This window comes from Balaenoptera borealis (assembly GCF_965194805.1).
Source record: "Balaenoptera borealis genome assembly, chromosome: 16".
NCBI lineage: Eukaryota > Metazoa > Chordata > Mammalia > Artiodactyla > Balaenopteridae > Balaenoptera > Balaenoptera borealis.
In genome coordinates, this window is record NC_138872.1 from 29,887,728 (window position 1) to 29,908,823 (window position 21,096).

Below are 21,096 nucleotides of genomic sequence, written 5' to 3' on the forward strand. Positions count from 1 at the left end.
AGGGAGTGATCAGTCAGAAGAGGCAACCCAGCCCCCAGAGACCCGGGAAATTCCCTCCCTTCAGTGGGCATGTCTCCAGAACCTACATCATCCTCCCCATGCAACGAATCAGATCCTCCAATAAATCTACTAGGTTCATTGGGACTTATTTTTTCTCAAGGGTTGAATTCATGCAGAAATCCAGGTTGTGAAATTTAATTCCTTTCCAGACAGGTGAGTGACTAAGGCACATAGCCTGAGCTTATTGAACATTTTACGAGAACAGAAGGACATGAAAACATGGGAAAGAATAGGTGTTTGAAAATAAAACAAATTGATTATTCTTACTTAAATAAAGCCTTCTACTTTTTTATTCCATCTGATTACAAAAAGTGGAAAAAACATGTTTATTAAGTTGTTACTGCCATCTTCACTCTCAAAAAGAGTATGGGGAGGGGTGGGGGTCAACACTTCTGAAACCCCCCCAGGTGAGTGAGGTAGTGATCTGTGAGGAGGGGTGTCAGAATAAGGCTCCGCCCACAACCCCACCCACACAGGCCTCCCTGAGTGTCCTCGGCTGCACCAGAAGGTGTAACTTATTGCTAAAGCTTCCCAGTCTCTCTCCCTGCCTTGTAAAGCTCCTCCCCCAAAAGCTGTTCTCTGATGCATCCTGAGGTGTCCTTACCCATTCTCCCCGCACACACAGAGCTTCTATTCTGTATACTCTGGGGTTTGTTGAGGGACGACTTTTAGCCAAAGCCTCGTCCACACTCCTTGTGTGCTTATGATATCTTAGGGTGGATTCCCTGGAGAGACAATGAGACAGAGAATTGAGTGGCTTACCGGGGAAGGAGGACAGGACTGGGCAGAGGAAGAAGCTGACCTGCAATGTGTTTGAGATCATTCAGTCTCATGGGGACCTTGGGATCTGGGACGACCCTGTGGAGTTGTCCCAGCAGAGTCAACGGCTAGGGTTTTGTCTCCCCGTATCAATCAGTCGTTGGCCAGGAGGCATCCCTTGGGAAGTGCAGCTCCCTGTGGCTGAGAGCAAGTCTAGTGAGGAATTCATCTCTGCAGCCAGCAGCAGCAGTCTGGCTGGAGCAGCCCCACAGTATCCCCACATAAGGATTCTCCCTACAGTGTGTGAAGAAAGCTGACTGATCACAAAAGCCTTGCCCACACTCCCTGCAAACACACAGCTCCTCCCTGAGTGAGCCATCTGGAGCCCTCCTGTCAGTTCTTTTCCCAATGCCTGTCAGCACTCCCTGAACACACGATGCTTCTCCTGAGTCGGCCACTGGATGTTCCATAAATGCTGACTTGTTGCTAAAGCCTCCCCACAGTCCCTGCACACACAACACTTCCCACCTAAGTGCGTCCTCTTTGTGCACTGAGGGTTGACAGCTACCCACACTCTGCACGCATAAGGCTCCTTCCCTGAATGTGCCTCACTGCCTGATGAGGGTCAACACATCTCTGAAGCTTCACTCACACCCCACACACACATACAGACTACTCCCCGCACGTCTCTCTGGCGTAAAAAGAGCTTCGACTAATTGCTAAAGTCCTGCCCAGGACCCCTGCATACACAAGACTTCTCGTCTCAGTGTGTCCTCTTGTCTTATAAGACTTGACTTGTTGCTAAAGCCTCGCCCACACTCCCTGAAAACATAATACTTCACCCCTGAGTGTGTCCTCTGGTGCACAAGGAGGAGTGATTTCTGGCTAAAGCCCCACCCACACTCCTTGCACATGTAAGGCTTCTTCACTGAGTGTGTCCTCCGGTGACTAATAAGGGTTGACACCTGGCTGAAACCTCGGCCACACTCAATATACACATAAGGCTTCTCCACTGAGTGTGTCCAATGGTGTCTGATGAGGTTCGACTTATCTTTAAAGCCTCGCCCACACTCCCTGCAGACATAGGGCTTCTCCCCTAAGAGGATGGTCTGGTTTGTAATGCAGTTTGATTTGGGGCTACAGTCTAGTTCACATTCTTGACAGTTGACTGCTCCAGAGCTTGAGGTTTCTAATTCCTTCATTTCTTTGTCTGCTTGCACAGGGTTTACCCTTTGGGCTGCGCTGGGCTCTATTTCTACCACTGCGCTGCCTTCTCCAGGACTTGCTGACTGTTCTCAGGGTGGGCTGGGCAATGCACGTAAGGACCGTCTCTCCTCTGTCCTCGAGCACCAGGGTCTGGAGTCACCTTCTCTCTCTTGGCCTTCTGTGTTTTCACTCCAGCAGCTGTGAGCAGAATACTGCTGCCCCCGATGCCCCAGGCCAGAATCCCCAAGGTGGAAGCGATTTTCTACACACACACACACACCCGGGAAGATCTGCAGCGTGTGTTGGCTGAGGAACTGCTGACAGAAAAAGGCCAGAAGGCAGGAAGAACAGGGGTAGATCTCTGGCTTTGGTTCTGCTGGAGAGAGAAGGTTTTCAGTTAGAGAAGCCCTAAGTAGGGCTGCTGGGCTGTTCTGCCTTGTCTTAGAACAGAGTGTCTTACTGCCACAACTGTAATTGACAATATACATACAACACAATTTGTTTCCCACCAATAATTCCACTTTACATTCCACTTCTACACATTCTACATCCACTCTACATTCCACTTCTACACATTCCATTTTCTATTGCAATCCAGAAAATCCATAACAAAAGCATCTTCTATATGTCAGTCAGACCAGGAACCTTTTTGCTCTGCAAGTAGCCTCAACTGCCCTTAGCCTTTTCCTCTGACTAAATCATCTAAGTCTATATCACATTGATATAGACTGTCCACAACTCTGTTCTACTTGGAGGTAACAGTCTCTATGACCTATGTGGAAATCTCTTTCATGACTTTTCTTATTACAAAATAGAAGACTGATATACAAAAAAAGTCACTAGTTCTGGAAGGCTTTCAAATGTAGGAAACAGTATATGAAACAGTGGTTAAAGAGACTGTATATGAAATAAATCTGAATTTCCAGTTGCCCACCCACAAACCAATACTAAAAATTTCTAAGTACTAGGTTCTCTACTAAAGTATTGTGGATTCAGCAGTGGACAGAAAGACATGCTCCATGATTTCAGGATTCTGGTACCTTGTGCCCAAACTAATCCCATTATAGTGACATCAGACGTGGCTATGGGATTTGCTTTGGCCAACAAAGGTTAGTGAAAAGTTAGTGCTTCTTGCAAACAAGTTTTAAGAGGCACAGTATGGTTCTATCATTGCTGTTCTCCCTCTTCCTTAAGAATCCCATGACCCAGATAGAGGCTGTTCCTTTTGCCTAGATCCCAGAGCCAACAGAGCTGAACCAATAAAGCTGTCTACCTGAACTGTAGACAGTAGATATTAAGTAAGAAATGAACATTTGCAAAGTTTGGGGTTGTTTGTTATCACAGCATTACCTAGCCTAAACTAACTGAAATATCTCCCCTATGAAAGCTTTAAAGATTATCTCAGGGAGTACCTTTGAAGAAGAGACATCATAACATGAATATGTGAAGAACTAGAGAAAGAGAGACTGGTTTAGGAGGAAAAATAGTATGATCTCAATTTTTGATAAGTCTGAGAATAAACTTGTCTTGTAACCAAATAGAAATATGAAGATAAAGCACAGGTGAGACAGTGACAAAGAAAATGGATTCATTATAATAGGTGATGGGTAAAATCGTTGAAGTTCACAAACTGTTCAAGGGTGTGAATACTGACATAGAAAAAAAGAGTATGCAACACAGTCCAAAGGAAAGAAAAAAGTAAGAGAAAAGCCCACAAGAGACATAAGAGGCAGGAGAACTGCAGGATATTGTGGTGCTGAGCAAGACAAAGGACACAACTTTAAGAAATGCAAGTGGGATCCCAGCATTCAATATCAAGACTAATCTGAACAAGGTGATTTTGACATTTTCCTCAGAACCCATTAAACACATTAACACAGAGAAGGAAGATAATATGACAAGAGAAAAATAAAAACAAAATCTAGTTAGATTGACTAGCTAAGGCCAAATCAAAACACACAGAACCAGACTGAAACAGATGAATCCACACTTAATTAGATGGAGCTCAAACTAGATGAAATCAGATCAAAACATGTCAAAGAAGATGAAAATGAAAAAAGTAAACCTGATTAATCCATATCAGGGAAATAGCTATGCCATTTAAGGAAACGCCTGAAGAAATTCCTGCCTAAAACTAGTTTGTGTCTCCAAAAATGTGATTTTTCTCTACCTGCTTTATCTAGAACTACAGGAATATCTAGAACCACACCATCCAATATGGCAGCCACCAGCTGTATGCTTCCTGAGCACTTCAAATGTGGCTGGTCTGAACGAAAATGTGTTCTAAGTATAAAATAACAACCAGATTTTGAACACTTAGTACAAAAATAAAGAGTAAAATATCTAATTAATTTTTATATTGATTATATGTTGACATGAAAGTATTTTGATATATTGGGTTAAATAAGATATTATTAAAATTAATTTCACCCATTTACTTCTTCTTTTTCAAATGTGGTTACTGGGAAATTTAAAATTACCCACATGGCTCACATTATATTTCTACTGGACAGCACTGATTTAGAACAAGGGGCGGGAAAACCATGGCCCACAAGCTAAATCTGGCCCTCTATTTCTGCACAGTCTACAAGCTAAGAATGACTTTTAAATGTTTAAATAGTTGGAAAAAAATCAAAAGAACAATAGTATTTCATGATACATAAAAATTACATGAAATCCAAAATACAGTGTCCACAAAAGTCTTACTAGAACACAGCTATGCTCATTCATTTACCTGTTGTCTATGGCTACTTTAGCCCTACAAGGGCAGAGTTGAGAGTGGTTACAGAAACCATATCACCCACAAAACCTAAAATAGTTACTTTCTGGTCCTTTACAGAAAAAGTTGGCCAACCCCTGATCCAGAGAAATATCACAATCAAAAGTATTTATCAACCTAGATTTAAAGAATCAATGTCAGTTCTTAAATAAATGAAAAAAATATGGCTTATGAAACTCAAAAGCCACACAAACTTTGATATTTAATGTTAACTTCTGCCTTAGACGGCATTTCTCACTGCTCTCCCCTGTATACTGTGCCTCCACTGCAGTTCCTTATACCTGGCAGGCACCCCAATTCCTTAGGGCCTTAGCACCGAAAAGGTCCTCCACCTGAAATGCTCTTATCCTAGATACCTAGAGTTCTAACTCCCTTTGCTCAAATGTTACCTTCTTGGTGATTTCAAATATCCAATTTCAAAATTCAGCCAGCCCCCCCCTCCCACTCAATACTCCTTTCTCCGGTTCTATTTTATTATTATTTTTTACTATGTAGTGCTTATCACCTTCTAACATACCATATTATAATATCCCTATATATGTAATAACCAAAAATGGAGTATAACCTTTAAAAATTGTGAATCACTAGGTTGTACACCTGAAACTTATGTAATATTGTAAATCAACTATACCTCAATAAAAAAGAAAATAAAAATAAACATATGCAAAAATTTTTAAATAATAATAATGTCCCTGAATATGAAGCTTTTTGTTAGCTGTCTCCCTACAGTAGAAAGTAAGTCCCCATGGGCAGAGATTACCATTTCATTTACTAACATGTTCTAAGTGTCTAGAACATTTTCTGCCATATGGGAGGTGGTCAGTAAATCTCCACTGAATTAATGAAAGAAAGAACACTGCCTCACCCAACGAGAGCAGATTCCTATAATTCTCCAGCAACACTTCTCTGTATAGGTCCCTCTGCTCAGAGCTCAGTCTCTTCCATTCTGCCTCTGTGAAGACCACAGCCACATCCCTGAATGTAACTGGTACCTATAAACAAGCAATAAATTAAGGGACATACAGCAAGTCCCCATCAGTCCTCCCACTATGAGGAACATAGCTGGTGGCCCCAGAGAGTCTGGATATGCAAGAAGTTGATCTAATTCTTTTCAGGGTACGTGGTTCTCTGTACCAAGTTCTTCTGGGCATTATTACTGTGGCTTTGTGTTAAAATCTGAGGAGCACATAACTGATGCATAAAACTCATTCCTGGCCCTCGGAGGCTTTTGATTTCTTTGGAGAAACGATTTGTGAATCAATTTGAAAACCTAAAGCAGTGCTCAATGACCCTGAGGAATGGAGGAATTCTGAGATGAAGAGTAGAGGATGGGCTGGAGAAGAATAAAAGCATCATGTACACAAGGCTTGTGCTGGGCATTAGGGAATGGAGACGATTTAGAGGAGAAAATGAAAGAAAACTTCAACCACAGAGAAAAGCAGGAGTGAACAGATGGAGCCCGGAATAAGCATTTCTGAAGAGTTCAGGTTACTAAATGGGATCTGCAAAATCTGTCTTTGCCTGGTATTTTAGCAACCTTTTAAAAATAAAGCCCTTAATGCTTCACTCACCACGTACAGCAGTACAGGTGTACCTCATTTTACTGCACTTTGCTTTATTGCCCTTCATAGATGTCAAGTTTTTTACAATTGAAGGATCGTGGCAACCCCACGTCAAACAAGTCTATTGGTGCCATTTTTCCAACAGCATTTGCTCACCACGTGTCTCTGTGTCAGATTTTGGTAATTCTCACATTTCAAATGTTTTTATTATTATTATATTTGTTACAGTGACCTGTGATGAATGATCTTTGATGTTACTACTGCAGCTTGCTGAAGCCTCAGAGGATGGTTAGCATTTTTTAGCAATAAAGTTTTTTTTAAAGATTTTTTTGATGTGGACCATTTTTAAAGTCTTTATTGAATTTGTTACAATAATGCTTCTGTTTTATGTTTTTGGTTTTTTGGCTGTGAGGCATGTGGGATCTTAGCTCCCTGACCAGGGATCGAACCTGTACCCCCTGCACTGGAAGGCGAAGTCTTAACCACTGGACCTCCAGGATCCAATAAAGTATTTTTTAATTAAGGTATGTATATTGTTTTTTCACACATAATGCTATTGAACACATGATAGACTACAGTATAGTGTAAACATAACTTTTATATGCACTGAGAAACCAAAAATTTCGTGTGTCTCACTTTACTGTGATATTCACTGTACCATGGTGGTCTGGAACCAAACCCACAATATCTCCAAGTTCTGCCTATACTTCAATAAGCTTCCTGGAATGAAAGCAGGGCATTTAGCTCACTTTGCTTCCTAGCCCCAACCCCACTGGACATTCCCTAGGAGTATAACTTTGTGTCCACAGTGTATCAGTGAATGAACAACTCATAACCAATAGGGGAAGATGAATTTACAATCCAGTGAGATTATAATTCAACTCATAGACCTGAAAAGTTGTTTTCATTTTACAGACCAGGAAAATTTATTTAGGCTTTCTCTCATTCTTAAATTCATATATTCTTTCTTTCCCTTTCCCTCCTTCTCCCTCCCCTTATCTATATAATTTTTCTTTGAATATTGGACATTTTAGGTAAAATATTGTAGCAACTCTGGATACCAACCCTGCCCTCTTCCTAGGCTATTGTTGTGGTTGTCTGCTTGTTCATTTGTTTTGAGACCTGTCTGGATTAGTTCAATGAAGGTTATTTCCCCTGAAGCAGTGGCTCCTCAGAGGGTGCAGCCTTGAGCAAACACACAGTCACCCAGACCGTCCCCCTCCTGACAGAGGGCTCTCTTTGTGTCTCTCCTTGACTTCCCCGTTAAGCTTCCAGCAGGTCTGCCTCTATTGGTATCACACCCGGCTGTTAGCCTCCACTATTGGTTGCTGATTGCTCTACTGTTTTCAACAATGTCCTGGAGTATAAATGGCTCCATAGTCTGATCCAATTAAAGTCAGATCCTTTTGCAGGGGTAATTTTGAGGCCAGTATTTGAGACTTACTCTGAGCCGTAGGAGAGCTCCTCTCAGCAATCTCTTTCCCTGCTTTCTCTGTTAAACTTCCAGCTGATCTGCCATTTCACTTGTTGCTATCACAGGCGTCTCAGTTTCCTCTTAATTGCTCACCACCAAAATCTCCACTGTTTTCAACAACACCCTAAGACTTCAACTTCCCTACTCAGTTCCACGCAAAGCCAGTCCCCTTAGGGAGCGCTGCAGAGCTCTCTGTTCCTATGGCCTGCCTCTCACCAGGGCAGGACCTCTGCACCACTACTCAGAGGTGGCACAGGACCGGCAGACCACTTCGCTCAGTGTGACACTCCTGCTCTAACAGCGGGGCACTGGGCGGGGTTGGCAGCTCCTTTTCTTCTCAGCATGCTTCTCCTAGCACAGGATCTCTGTCTGCCCTATGAGCAAGATGGGGAGAAGGCAATAAGGTCCCTCCTGATTCTTGACCCCCTGTGCCTGAGACAGAGCTTCCATCCTACAAATAGGGTCTAGTGGAGATAGAAAACACCAGACTTCTTGGCCACACTTGCCTGCCACACCGAGCTGGGGGGAATAAGAATTGCTGGTGGCTTGCCCCTCCCAGGGAAAAAGACTGGGAACTGGGGGAAGAAAGTCCCATCTTCTCAGCTGTACCCATTTGGAGTACAGCTTCCGTTACACTGAGCTGAAGGGTGACCAGGAGGGAGCAGGTTGTGGGACAAATGCCACAGACTCTTGCTGATTTAGTAGATTTTCTTGAATAAATGTTTCGCTACTTGCCACATGTCCTTAAGAGCACTTTTGAGAGACTTTAAATAAACGTAACCCCAACTCACCAGTATTTTGGACTTTCCCTCCTTTTCTTGAAGCCAGTCAGTCTTGTGAGAAGGCAAACCTAGAGAAGGAAAAAGAAGCTATGAGAAACTGGGGCTCCCATGGTGCTGCCAGAGCAGCTCCTCCGTGCCTTGTGAAGAGGAAGTCGCCCCTTTCCTCAGCTGTGATCACAAGGCATTCGCAGTAAACCTGGAGCCCTGCTCCCCCCTTCACCTCGCTGGACCCTCAACAGCTCTCACCTTTTGCCTTATGATTCTGAGTCAGTGTCTTCACAGTTTCCATAACTTCCCTGTTCTCCAAAGGCAACATCTCCTCCCAGTTCTGCTCTCTCCAGGCAGAAGGATCAGGCAACGTCATGGCCCCAGAGTCAGCCCAGTGTTCGCCTTGAAATTCTGCCAGGAGGCCTGGTAGAAATTATTTCATCTCAAGATCAATTTCTGCTGCCTGGTGTGATTCCTCCAAAACTTACTTATAAAAGCCCAACTTGTTGCCATGCAGCCAGGACCTGTGGGACAGAGAAGCAATTTGACATTGCTGGGACCCTTACTGTGGGCCCTATGCCTGTGCCTCTTCAGCAGGGATCCTGTCCTCTCACACAATACACGTAGTGTCTCAGTCCACAAGGTTCCTTGCATTTTTTTACCTCATTCCTTTCTAGCCTGTAGGCCCTTTGTGGTAGATATCATCATCATTCCCAATTATTTGTTTCTCTCTATAATTCTCTGCCCCTGACGTCAGGCTTGGTCTCATGACTTGCCCTGGACAAGGAAACGTGACTGAAAGTGACAGTGCCACTTGTAAGCACTGCATTATTCCACCATCTCTCATGTTCTGAGAACAGAGGAAAGGTAAACTTACTCAAAAAGAAAAAAAAACAGGGAGGTGTTTCCCTGGCAGTCCAGTGGTTAAGACTCCACACTTCCACTGCAGGGGGCTTAGGTTCAATCCCTGGTGGGGGAACTAAGATCCCGCAAGCCACACGGCATGGCCAAAAAAAACACACATAAAATCCAAAAGCCAGTAAGGAAGTGGTGGGTATATTTTATTACACATCAATTTAAAGGTTCAGTTTAACAAGGACCCCTTTAGGAAAGGTGGGGGGTGGGGAGCAGGGTTTAATATGTGTGTTTAATCTTTGATTGTCTTTTCATAAAAAATACTGCCGGATAAACAACAAGGTCCTACTGTATAGCACGGGAACTATATTCAAAATCCTGTGATAAACCATAATGGAAAAGAATATGAAAAAGAACAGATATATGTATAACTGAATCACTTTGCTGTATAGCAGAAATTAACACAACATTGTAAATCAACTGGACTTCAATAAAATTTTTTAAAAATACTAAAGGTGTACATAGAAAAATAATAAAACTGATTATCTATGGGAAATAAACCTACCTTTGTTTGCACTGTCATGACTGTATCCTAGACTCCAAAAGTCCAAATAAAAACTAGAAGTTGTAGCAGCTCATACAACTCAATATCAAAAAAAACAACTCAATTAAAAAATGGGGGGACTTCCCTGGTGACGCAGTTGTTAAGAATCCGCCTGCCAATGCAGGGGATGCGGGTTCAAGCCCTGGTCCGGGAAGATCCCACATGCCAGGGAGCAACTAAGCCCGTGCGCCACAACTACTGAGCCTGAGCTCTACAGCCTACAACTACTGAGCCCGCGTGCCACAACTATTGAAGCCCATGCGCCTAGAGCCCGTGCTCTGCAACAAGAGGAGCCACTGCAATGAGAAGCCCGCACACCGCAACGAAGAGTAGCCCCTGCTCTCCACAACTAGAAAAAGCCCACACGCAGCAACGAAGACCCAACGCAGCCAAAAATTAATTAATTAATTAATTAATTATTTTAAAAAAAGAAAAAAGGGCAGAAATCTGCAGAGACATGGATGGACCGAGAGACTGTCACACAGAGTGAAGTCAGAAAGAGAAAAACAAATATCGTATAATATCACTTATATGTGGACTGTAGAAAAATGATAGAGATGAACTTATTTGCAAAGCAGAAATAGAGTCAAAGATGTAGATAACAAACTTACGGTTATGGTTACCAAGCGGGGAAGAGAAGGTAGGTTGAATTGGGAGATTGAGATTGACATGTATAGACTACTATGTGTAAAATAGATCACTAATGAGAACCTGCTGTATAGCACAGGGAACTCTACTCAATGCTCTGTGGTGACCTAGATGGGAAGGAAATCTGAAAAAGAGTGGATATATGTATACGTGTAACTGATTCACTTTGCTGTACAGCAGAAACTAACACAATATTGTAAAGCAACTATACTCTGATAAAAATTAATTTTTAAAAAAGGGAAGATGTTTAGTGAAGACTGATACACAGTATGGCACCTAGAGACCTCAAATTTTCAGTATACACAGAACATGGACAGGATAAGAAGCATTGCCACCAATGAGTATACAATTTTGTTTTCCAACTTTTTACCAACACTAGGAATTATCTAACTTTTTAATCTTTGCTAATCGAATACATTAAAAATATCCATTTTTTGGAAGATAAAATAAAATAAAAATAAAAAATGAGCAGAAGATGTGAATAGACATTTTTCCAAAGAGGACATGAAGATGGCCAACAGGCACATGAAAAGATGCTCAACATCACTAACCATCAGAGAAATGCAAATTAAAACTACAGTGAGATATCACCTCACACTTGTCAGAATGGCCATCATCAAAAAAAACACAAATAACAAATGTTGGTGAGAACTGTTGGCGGGAATGTAAATTGGTGCACCCACTGTGGAAAACAGCATGGAGGTTCCTCAAAAAACTAAAAATAGAAGTACTATATGATCCAGCAACTCCACTCTGGGTATATACCTAAAGAAAACAAAAACACTAATTCGAAAAGATACATGCACCCCAATGTTCACAGAAGCATTATTTACAACAGCCAAGATATGGAAACAACCTAAATGTCCATCAACAGATGAACGGATAAAGAAGACGTGGTATACATGTACTACAATGGAATATTACTCAGCCATAAAAAGAATGAAATTTTGCCATTTGCAACAACATGGATGGACCTGGAGGGTACTATGCTTAACGAAATAGGTCAGAGAGAGAAAGTTTGTACCCAACATCTCTTCATTTCCCCTATCTCCAGCCCCTGGCAATCACCACTGTACTCTCTGCTTCCCTGAGTTCAGCTTTTTAAAATTCCACATATAAGTAAGATCACACAGTATTTGTCTTTCTCTGTCCGACTTATTTTACTAAGCATAATACCCTCCAGGGAATATAGCCAACATTTTATAATAACTGTAATGGAGTATAATTTTTAAAAATTGTGGATAACTATGTTGTACACCTGAAACCTGTATAATATTGTAAATCAACTATACCTCAATAAAAAAAAACTAGAAGTAGTAAGTTAATTTAAATTTAGCAAGGTGGCTGGACATGAGGGGTCAACATACAAACATCAATTGTATTTTTAAATACTAGTCAGAAACAACTGGAGAGTTACATTTTAAAAACATTTCCAAAAATATCAAGAACATAAAATGTATGGGAATGAATTTGAAGAGATGTGCAAACATTCTACACTGAGAACTACAAAATGTTACTTTGAGAAATTAAAGACCTAAATAAACAGAGAGATATACCAAGTTTGTGGGCTGGAAAACTCAGTACTCTTGAGATGTCGATTCTAACCAAACTGATCTACGGATTCAACGCAATTCCAATCAAAATCCCACAAGACTTATTTTTGTTGAAAAAATCTAGCTGATTCAAAAAAATATTTGGAAATGAAAAGGACCTTGAATAGCTAAAATAACCCCGTAAAAGAAGACTTACGATAAATGGTTTCAAGACTTAGTATAGGGACTTCCCTGGTGGCACAGTAGTTAAGAATCCGCCTGCCAATGCAGGGGACAGGGGTTCGATCCCTGGTCCGGGAAGATCCCACATGCCCCGGAGCAACTAAGCCCGTGCGCCACAACTTCTCAGCCTGCGCTCTAGAGCCCACGAGCCACAACTGCTGAGCCCGCATGCCACAACTACTGAAGCCCACGCACCCTAGAGCCCGTGCGCCACAACTACTGAAGGCCACGTGCCTAGAGCCCATGCTCCGCAACAGGAGAAGCCACTGCGATGAGAAGCTCGCGCACCGCAACGAAGAGTAGCCCCTGCTCACTGCAACTACAGAAAGCCCTTGTACAGCAACACAGACCCACCAAAGCTAAAAATAAAATTTAAAAATTTTTTAAAAAAGAAATATAAAAGAACAGACTAACTATAAAGCTGAAGTTATCAAGACAGTGTGATGTTGATTAAATTAAATTAACGGAACAGAAGAGACTGTCCAGAAATAAACCCACATTTACACAGTCAATGATTTTCAACAAAGGCACCAAAGCAATACAATGGTAAAAGGAGAGTCGATTCAACAAATGGTGCTATAAACAAGTACTATGTCAAACCTCAAAACCTCAAACCATACACAAAAAAAATACATCAAAATGGATCATAAACCTAAATGTAAAAGCTAAAACTTTAAGCTTCTAGGAAAAAAAATCATAGAATACCATCATGACTTTGGTGTAGGCAAAGAATTCTGAAACAGGACACAAATTCCAGTTGTTGGAGGTGATGGTTACATGGGAGTACATATCTGTCAAAATTCATTGAAACATATACTTCAGATCTATGTAGTTGGTTGTATGTAAATTATACCTCAGTTTTTTAAAAAAGGGTAAATTTAAGTCCTTCTCAGTTAAGGACACATAATGAAACATAAGTGAAATGATATGATGTCTAGAATTAGCTTTAACATAATTCTGCAAAAAAAGCTGGGAGGCAGGGGTGGTATATGAAACCACCTTGAACATGAATTGATTATTGTTGATGCTAGACGATGGATTTATAGTTTCTATGTGAAAAGTTAACCACCAAAAAAAAGGCATTAATTATGTAATTTTGTTCTTATGTTTTTAACTTAGAAGAAAGCCCTCTGGCAGCAGTTACATGCTCCAAACATGTGTTGTAGAAACTAACAGTGCAACTCTTATCCATCACATGTAACAAAGAGAGGAATCATATGTGAGCATAGGTTTGTTCTAATAAGTCAGTGCTGAGGGAATAAAATATTACAGAGATTGTAAAGCCCAGTGCCTGGCAGCACAGAACAACTCCCAATAAATGGTAGTTACCATCATTTTTTATTTTACAACAGCTGACACAGTCTTGGGAATCCAGCAGCCAGGATGAAATGTTGCTAGGGCAAGGATGGTGGTAACCTGAATGAGAGCACTTGTCTGGGGTAATATTCCCTGTTAAAGGCCCCTGCCCTTAAATCAGCCCTGGTATCCTACAGAAACAAGCAGGTCCTCTGAGCCTTAAATGGGACACTGCAGGGCACAAAACGTCAGGATGAGCAAAGGAAATCTGCCCAAGGTCTGGAGAACAGAAGACACTGCAGAAACATGGAAGGTGAGTGGTATCCACCTGCAAGAAGTCCTCTCATTCTCTATACGTCCTCTCTGGGCAGGCAGGGATGTGAGAAGGTGAACCTGAGGATGAAACAGGCAGTGTGAGCTTCAGGACTGTCTCTTGGCCCCCAGATACCAAGCTAAAAATCCCCAAGCTTAAAATGAGCGGTGCTCCTCTTCTTTAAAAAAAAAAAAAAAACAACCTCAGATCTGTTAAAGAAGAATGTAGACAGCTTCCTGGAGACAGAGTCATGTGTGGGCATCAAAATACAGCCTATCCTGATATGCTATTAAATAGGAAAATCATCTTTTGTGACTAATTAACACTTACTAAACTCTTACTATACACCACAGACAATCCCAGGCACTGTACAACTTTTGTCTCCCAAAGGCCCGGAGTTAGGTCTCCTGATAAACTGAGGTGACAGAGCTAGAAAGTGCCTAGATTTGACCTCTAGCTGTGGAGTGTCATGGCCTTAGCCTGTTGGGTGAGTTGTAGTATCAGTGATGGTCAACCCCTACCAGCTGTGACAGTTCTCAAAGCATATCCACAGACAAGTTGAGGGGATGTATATGAAACAGGATTGTCTGTGAATTAATGAATGTTGAATCTGGTGATATGTCCATGTGAGTTTACTGTACTATTCTACTGCATGGGTTTAAAACTTGACCTTACCCAAAAATTAAAGTCCTGATACCTGGGCTTCACCAGATCCCAGAAGTGATTTGGACAGTTGGCCAGCAGCCCTCAGAGGTCCCCACACTACCTAATCTGGGTAAGTCCCAAACTAGAGGTCTGAACCCCAACACATGAGGGAAAAGCATTCAAAGAGAGGGAGAATTAGCCAAACAAGCCACTTACATTACAACCAAATCTGGGATCTTTGTCATAAAGCAGAGTGGGCCCCGGGATGAGGACAAACGCTGGGACAAGAGATCCCAGAGAAGCAGACCTGCCTGCACTCAAAAAACTGCCTAGATGCAGGCCCCAGCGGTGCAGCGCACCATCACTGCAGGGTGTCTGCCTCAGGCCCAAAACCTCCCCATTTTCTAAAAACCCCAGGAACTCCAGACCCAAGACACTCCACCACCCCTTACGGATGTTTTGCCCACGTAGAACTTACCTCCACCCACCCCCAACAAGCCAACGCACAGCAGGGCCTGAGATGCTCTCTCCTCCACCCCACCTCCGCCCAATCACCATTGGGTCATATTCAGCCCCATCAAAAACAAAACTTGACATTCACGATCAGTCCTGGGTTCCCACAACCATTCAGTGATGCGGGACCCACGTAAGTGCTCCCATGCCAAACAACACCCAGGAACACATGGCCCAAGCCGCGCCCCCAGCCCGCATCACAGGGGATGTCTATTTGGCCCTGGCTGAACACACCCCTACACCCCAAATAAACGCCGGGGATGCGCACTGGAGCTGCCCCCTACTCGGAAATTGTTTGGCCCAGAATATACCCACCCCCTTTCCAAGAAAGAAATGTGAGTTCCAGGTCTCTCGCCCCGGCCGAGGAGTGAAGGTCCGCGTAACGCCCCGCAACTCAGGGATTCGTAGCTGGTAGGAGTCACCCCATTTCCCCGCCACAAACGCGCACCTCATGCCGCGCCCCCTCCTCCAAGCACGAAACCGCCTGAACCCGCCGGCCTGGGCCGCCGCACTCCACCAGCAGCCGCATTCCTCCCCAGCTCCCAACCCTAGGCCCTGCCGGCCTATCCCCACCCTCCTGCACCAGGGGAGAGACACCGTGGGGCCACGGGCCCAGCAGGCCTCGCTCTCCAGAGAGGACGGGACCGCTCACCCCGCCCTCGGCCGCTCAACTACACCAGAACTACAGTTCCCAGAATCCTCGCGGACTCCCTTCCCGCCGGCCGTCCCAGGAGCCGCTTGTGGACCGCGCGGTTAATTTACCACGACAGTGGCTATGTAGTGACAGCCTACCCGTCTCTGTTTATAAAATACCCATGCATAAACAGGTAGTGGTTCGCAAATGAAATCTCTGTTCCCTCCGCCTGTTCGCTTGAAAGACTCCCCAGAAGCCTCTGCGGCCGCTTCCGTGACGGCTTCCAGGTCCCCACCCAGGCTCTCAGGGTCACCCGGCAAAGGCATTTCCGGTTGGCTTGTGGAGGGTCCGGCTTCCGGTTGCAGGCATCTCAGGTGGTTTTTTTCTCTCGTTACCAGGCTAAATTCCCTGGGCTTAGGCTCTAAAATATGCATGCCGCCTTCCGCGAGCACCATCTAAGTTTGGCTCCGTGCTGTCCGCGCACCCCTGTGTTCACTGCCATTTTACTTGTGGGGGGCGGGGGGTTGGCGGTTGGAAAACGGACTGCGGAGGTAAAGCGGACTCCCAAAGTCTCTGCTGATCCCTTACACTCAACTCCGGCGTTCTCCTTGCCGTGTAGTCACTTTCCCCTCGTCCAGGTCCTCAGGGTTAGTGACAAGCTCACATCCAGTTCCTAGAGGATGGAAGTGATCTCGGGTGGCCTCGGCCTGTGGTGGTTTGAAGCAGCATCTCAGTTCCCAGACCAGAGATTGAAGCCGCGCCCTGTGGCATTGAGAGCATGGAATCCTAACCGCTAGACCACGAGGGCCAGTGGCTAGTGACAAGGCCCTGGATCGTCTGCTTTGTAGAAATGGATTTCAGCAAAGAGATGGAAAGTAGTGAAACAAGTAAAGTGTTTATTAGGAGGAAAAAAAGTACGTGTGGATAGACACACAGGGGTGGGCTCAGAGAAAGAGTAGCACCTCTGGGGTAGTTTAAATCACTTACGTGGGGCATTTCTTCTGGGTTTCCTCTGGCCCATCGTCTTGCTTTGCCTGGCTCTGAGTCCACATTTGATCAGACTCAGGGCCCCCCACTTTGGGCAGTTGTGTGTCTTTTAGCCAAAATAGATTACAGCCCTAGGGTTTCTGGAAAGAAGAACATATTATGGTCTGGCACCCCCTCCATTCTCTGACCGCTGAGGAACCTTTCTGTGCACGTGTAGTTTGGGAGGTCTCCTTGACCTCAAGAATGAGAAATATGTGTTCTCTTTATCTTTTATCCAAGCAGCACTCAGCTTCTCCTTGCTCCTGCCATTATCTTTATCTTGGAGTGTCTGTCCACAGGGGAAGGATTCCAGCTGCTCAGCCTGGGGCCCATCTATCGCCTGCCTCAGAAACCTCACTCAGGCTGGAGTCTGGCTCTTTGGCTTTTTACCAGAGATCCTGGTTAAGGGCTAAGCTGGTACCTTCAACTGGCAACACGCCAATTGGGATTCGGCAAAGCAGACCAAGTTCAATTCATAGGAAGAGCGTTTAAATTGTAATGGTAACTGAAAATTAGCTTTCACTGTTACCATGTCCTTGAGAAACCTATTTGTAAATCATGTGCCCCTTTGATATGTATGTAAATCTTTTTAAAAGCTAAGAAGTATGTTGTTTTTCTTAAAGGCCTGGCAGCCATCTCGGAAATAAACCATTAAGGAAGATATTGCCCTATCTTCCCGTCATGTGGGAATTTAGCTTCAATGCGTAGCTCAAAACTATAACTACCTCCTTGTCATAGAGTTAGAAGTTGTTTTTTTTTTCTTTCAAATAAAAGTAATTAGTGTTCTCAGAGGGACAGCAGTGAGCAATGTCTTGAAGCAGGATCTTACTTCCCTGCCCAGGAATTGAACCTGAGCAGCCTGGATGGAAACCTGGAGTCCTAGCTGCTAGCCCACCAGGGGGTAGAGGCTGGAAGCAAAGTTGCCCTGGCTCTTGCCCCGTTGTAACAAGAATGTTTCAAGGAGGCAAAAACTGTAAAAACGGGTACAAGTTTATTAGTAGAAGCACAGCACAGGACTTCCCTGGTGGCACAGTGGTTAAGAATCCGCCTGCCAATGCAGGGGACACGGGTTTGAGCCCTGGTCTGGGAAGATCCCACATGCCAGGGAGCAACTAAGCCTGTGCACCACGCTACTGAGCCTGTGCTCTAGAGCCCTTGAGCCACAACTACTGAGCCCATGTGCCACAACTACTGAAGCTCGCGCACCTATAGCCCACGCACCGTGACGAAGAGTAGCCCCCGCTCATCACAACTAGAGAAAGCCCGCACGAAGCAACGAAGACCCAACACAGCCAAAAATAAATAAATAAATTTATTTTTAAAAAAAGCACAACACATGGGAGAGCTCACAGGAAACAGTTTATTTATTTAAGACAGATGCAAGGCAGAAATACACACCTGAAGAGAAAGGGTGTGGGCACCCTCCCTAATGAGGAGGAGTGCAGTAAAGAGGTGGTTAAATCATTTATACAGGGCAGTTCTTCTGGGTCTTTGTTTTCCTCTGGCCAATTATCTTGCTTCTTTTCCCACATCTGACCTGCCCTAAGACCTTCCCCAAATATGTGTGTGCCTCCTTTTGCCAAGATGGATTCCAGCACAAAGGCTAGTAGGAGGTCTGACAACACCTATTATGTGATGACACCCCCTCCATTTTTGACCTTCCTGCACATGTACAGTTGGTGAGGTTTCCTTGACCTCAGAGTGGTTGTCTTATCTCTTTACTCTAGCAGAGCTCAGCTCCTGCCACTAACTTTGTCCTTGGAGTGTCTACGGAAAACAAAACTCCAATTTACTCCACTTGACAAATTCCAGCTGCTCAGCCCAGGGACCCATCTATCTCCTACCTCATCGGCACAGGTGGCTACCCCCAATTACCAGGTGAATTTAGTATGAACTGTGAAAAAAAATGTACAGTAAACAAAGTTGTCAAATCCTCTTATAAGAGGACAAATTACCATTAACCTTGAGAACATGTTTGTAATGGGTTGTATCCACTCAACTATATAAAAATTGGGATTTCTCCTTTGCAATCTCAGAAGATTGCCTATGATGCATTTCACAGTCTGGTTTAACACTTATTCAATAATAAAACTGTTTTCTTTCTTTTCTACATTTGCGGAGAGAACTATCTGGGTTGGCAGGCAATTTTATTCTTAATTTTCTCCAACACCATCTCTTCTTCCACCCTCTCATTTCTCTTCACCTTCCAGACATTATTACTAAACTCAGGGCCAGGGCTTACCACTCGAAAATCAATACCCTAGAGGCAAGTGTTTGTAGAAACAGAAAACGTTGCTTTTAATTAGAAAGCTGGCAATGTGGGGAGAAGGTGGACTCATCCCAAAACCACCTCCAAAGATTCTGCTTGGCCGTGAAAGTTTTCAAAGGGAAAAGGGGAAATAATCTCAGTTAATCATTGAGATAGGGGATCAAACTGTCACCATCTCCCACTGCATGCAGACTTGTCAACTCCTCCTGATCTTTCTTTAGATGTTACCTTGTTCAAACAGTTTGTTTGCAAGATTGCTAAAGGGGAAGCTAGGGAAGAGATCTGGTCATCTGTTAATTACTTATTCTTCATTTCTACTTCTTTGATCTATGGAAAGAACCAACAGTTTAGGCAAGGCGTTTTGTGATCAAAAGATTTGAAAGGTGTGCTTGGGCCAGAGGTGAGTAGAGCATGCGGTGCCTGGTTTAAGGTTACTTACAATATAACTTTGCTAAAGTGACAAGACAAAAAGGGCCTCCTGCAAAGAGCTCTTTCCTGTAAAGATCTCCTTCCTGCCAAAAGCTGCTTACAGTATCAGCCTTGTAAGACTTCTAAGGCTTAGTTCCAGATCAAAGGTAAGGGCACAAAGCAGAAGTCCAATGTCCAAGTCTAAGTTCAGATATTAAATCCTGCATAAACCAGGCTACCAGGCTGAATGAAGCTTGATTTCATTTGTACTTTCAACTAACTGTGCTCTAACTCACCCTAATCAGATACCATTGAGAAGAATACATCTGAACTTGCATAGTCCTAACGATAAATAGGAAGCTTCATTTGTAATGTACGAGTGGTATTGAACTTGACTTCACATAAAATGTCTTGATTTGCTCTCCGCATAAAAAGTTAGCTTTGGGAAGTGTGGTAGTTAATTTTATGTGTCAACTTGGAGGGTGTTTTTGGATGAGATTAACATTTAAATTAGTGAACTTTGAGTAAGCAGATTGCCTTCCATAATGTGGGTGGGCCTCATCCAATCAGTGGAAGGCCCGGCCTCCCAGAGCAAGAGGAAAATCTCCAGCAGACTGCCTTCAGACTGGAACTGCACCATTGGCTCTTCTGGGTCTCTAGCCAGCCAGCCCACACTGCAGGTTTTGGACTTGCCAGCCTCCATAATTGTGTGAGCCTATTTCTTACAATAAACCTCCATCTATACAAATACATACACACACAAACACATACACATACACACACACTATTGGTTCTATTTCTCTGGAGAACTCAGACTAATACAGGAAGAATGATAGATTCTGAGCTTGTTTGACATAAAGAGCTTAGTTTCATCTAAACATGCTCTAACTCATAGTGAGATATTTCATTTCAAATGTTCCTGAACGTGAACCTTAGTTGAAGGTTTTTCTGCCTGTTTTCAACAAACTACTTAGTTTCAGACAGATTTTTATCTAAATCACCATAGGAACTTATCTTAGACATGAATGTATGATTCTGACATTGTTGTCACTTAAGCTGCTTACATTCATCCTAATTTGTTGTAAGTTACAAAAACAAGGAAATTAAGAGAACAACATGTAACTGTGAGCTTATTTTCTCTAAAGCTTGCTTAGATTCATGTAATTTGGCTGTAAATCATTTATATTTGCACTATCTCACCATTTCACACTTCAGAAGAGAGGAATATCTGGTTCTTTGCTTGTATACAAATATACTGCTTGGTTGCACAGTTTCATCTATATTTCCACTAACTTAACATTATAAGTTAAGTGCTTTTGAGGACTAAGTCTGCCTCTGAACTAGGTTTCACTAATACTGCTTAGATGCACATTACTCTAATGTAATTTGAGATTGTGTGTTTGTGTCATATATGTATTTCTTAGCTAGTTTATATATATATATATATATATATATATATATATAATTTATATATCACTTATGAAGCTTATAAATTTCATT

The 21,096-nt window shown here is 43.2% G+C and overlaps 1 protein-coding gene across 24 annotated transcripts; it reads right to left on the bottom strand.

Moving 5' to 3' along the window:
- Positions 1–334: 334 nt before the first annotated feature.
- Positions 335–16,161, bottom strand: ZNF343 (zinc finger protein 343). 24 transcript variants are annotated; one of them, XM_082361196.1, is made up of 7 exons: positions 15,575–16,026; positions 14,777–14,896; positions 14,117–14,181; positions 8,869–9,033; positions 8,632–8,690; positions 5,670–5,796; positions 335–2,401 (listed from the first exon to the last, which is right to left on the bottom strand). In XM_082361196.1, exons 3-7 carry the CDS (start codon positions 14,133–14,135, stop codon positions 2,115–2,117), a joined length of 657 nt encoding a protein of 218 aa, XP_082217322.1. In that variant the 5' UTR covers positions 14,136–14,181; positions 14,777–14,896; positions 15,575–16,026; the 3' UTR covers positions 335–2,114. The 24 variants fall into 24 exon arrangements, 23 of the variants coding, with proteins under 23 accessions (XP_082217322.1, XP_082217312.1, XP_082217311.1 ...); XM_082361186.1 differs by having other exon boundaries at positions 8,869–9,134; positions 15,575–16,023; XM_082361185.1 differs by having other exon boundaries at positions 8,869–9,134; positions 13,198–14,181; positions 15,575–16,023.
- Between the last annotated feature and the right edge of the window lie 4,935 nt (positions 16,162–21,096).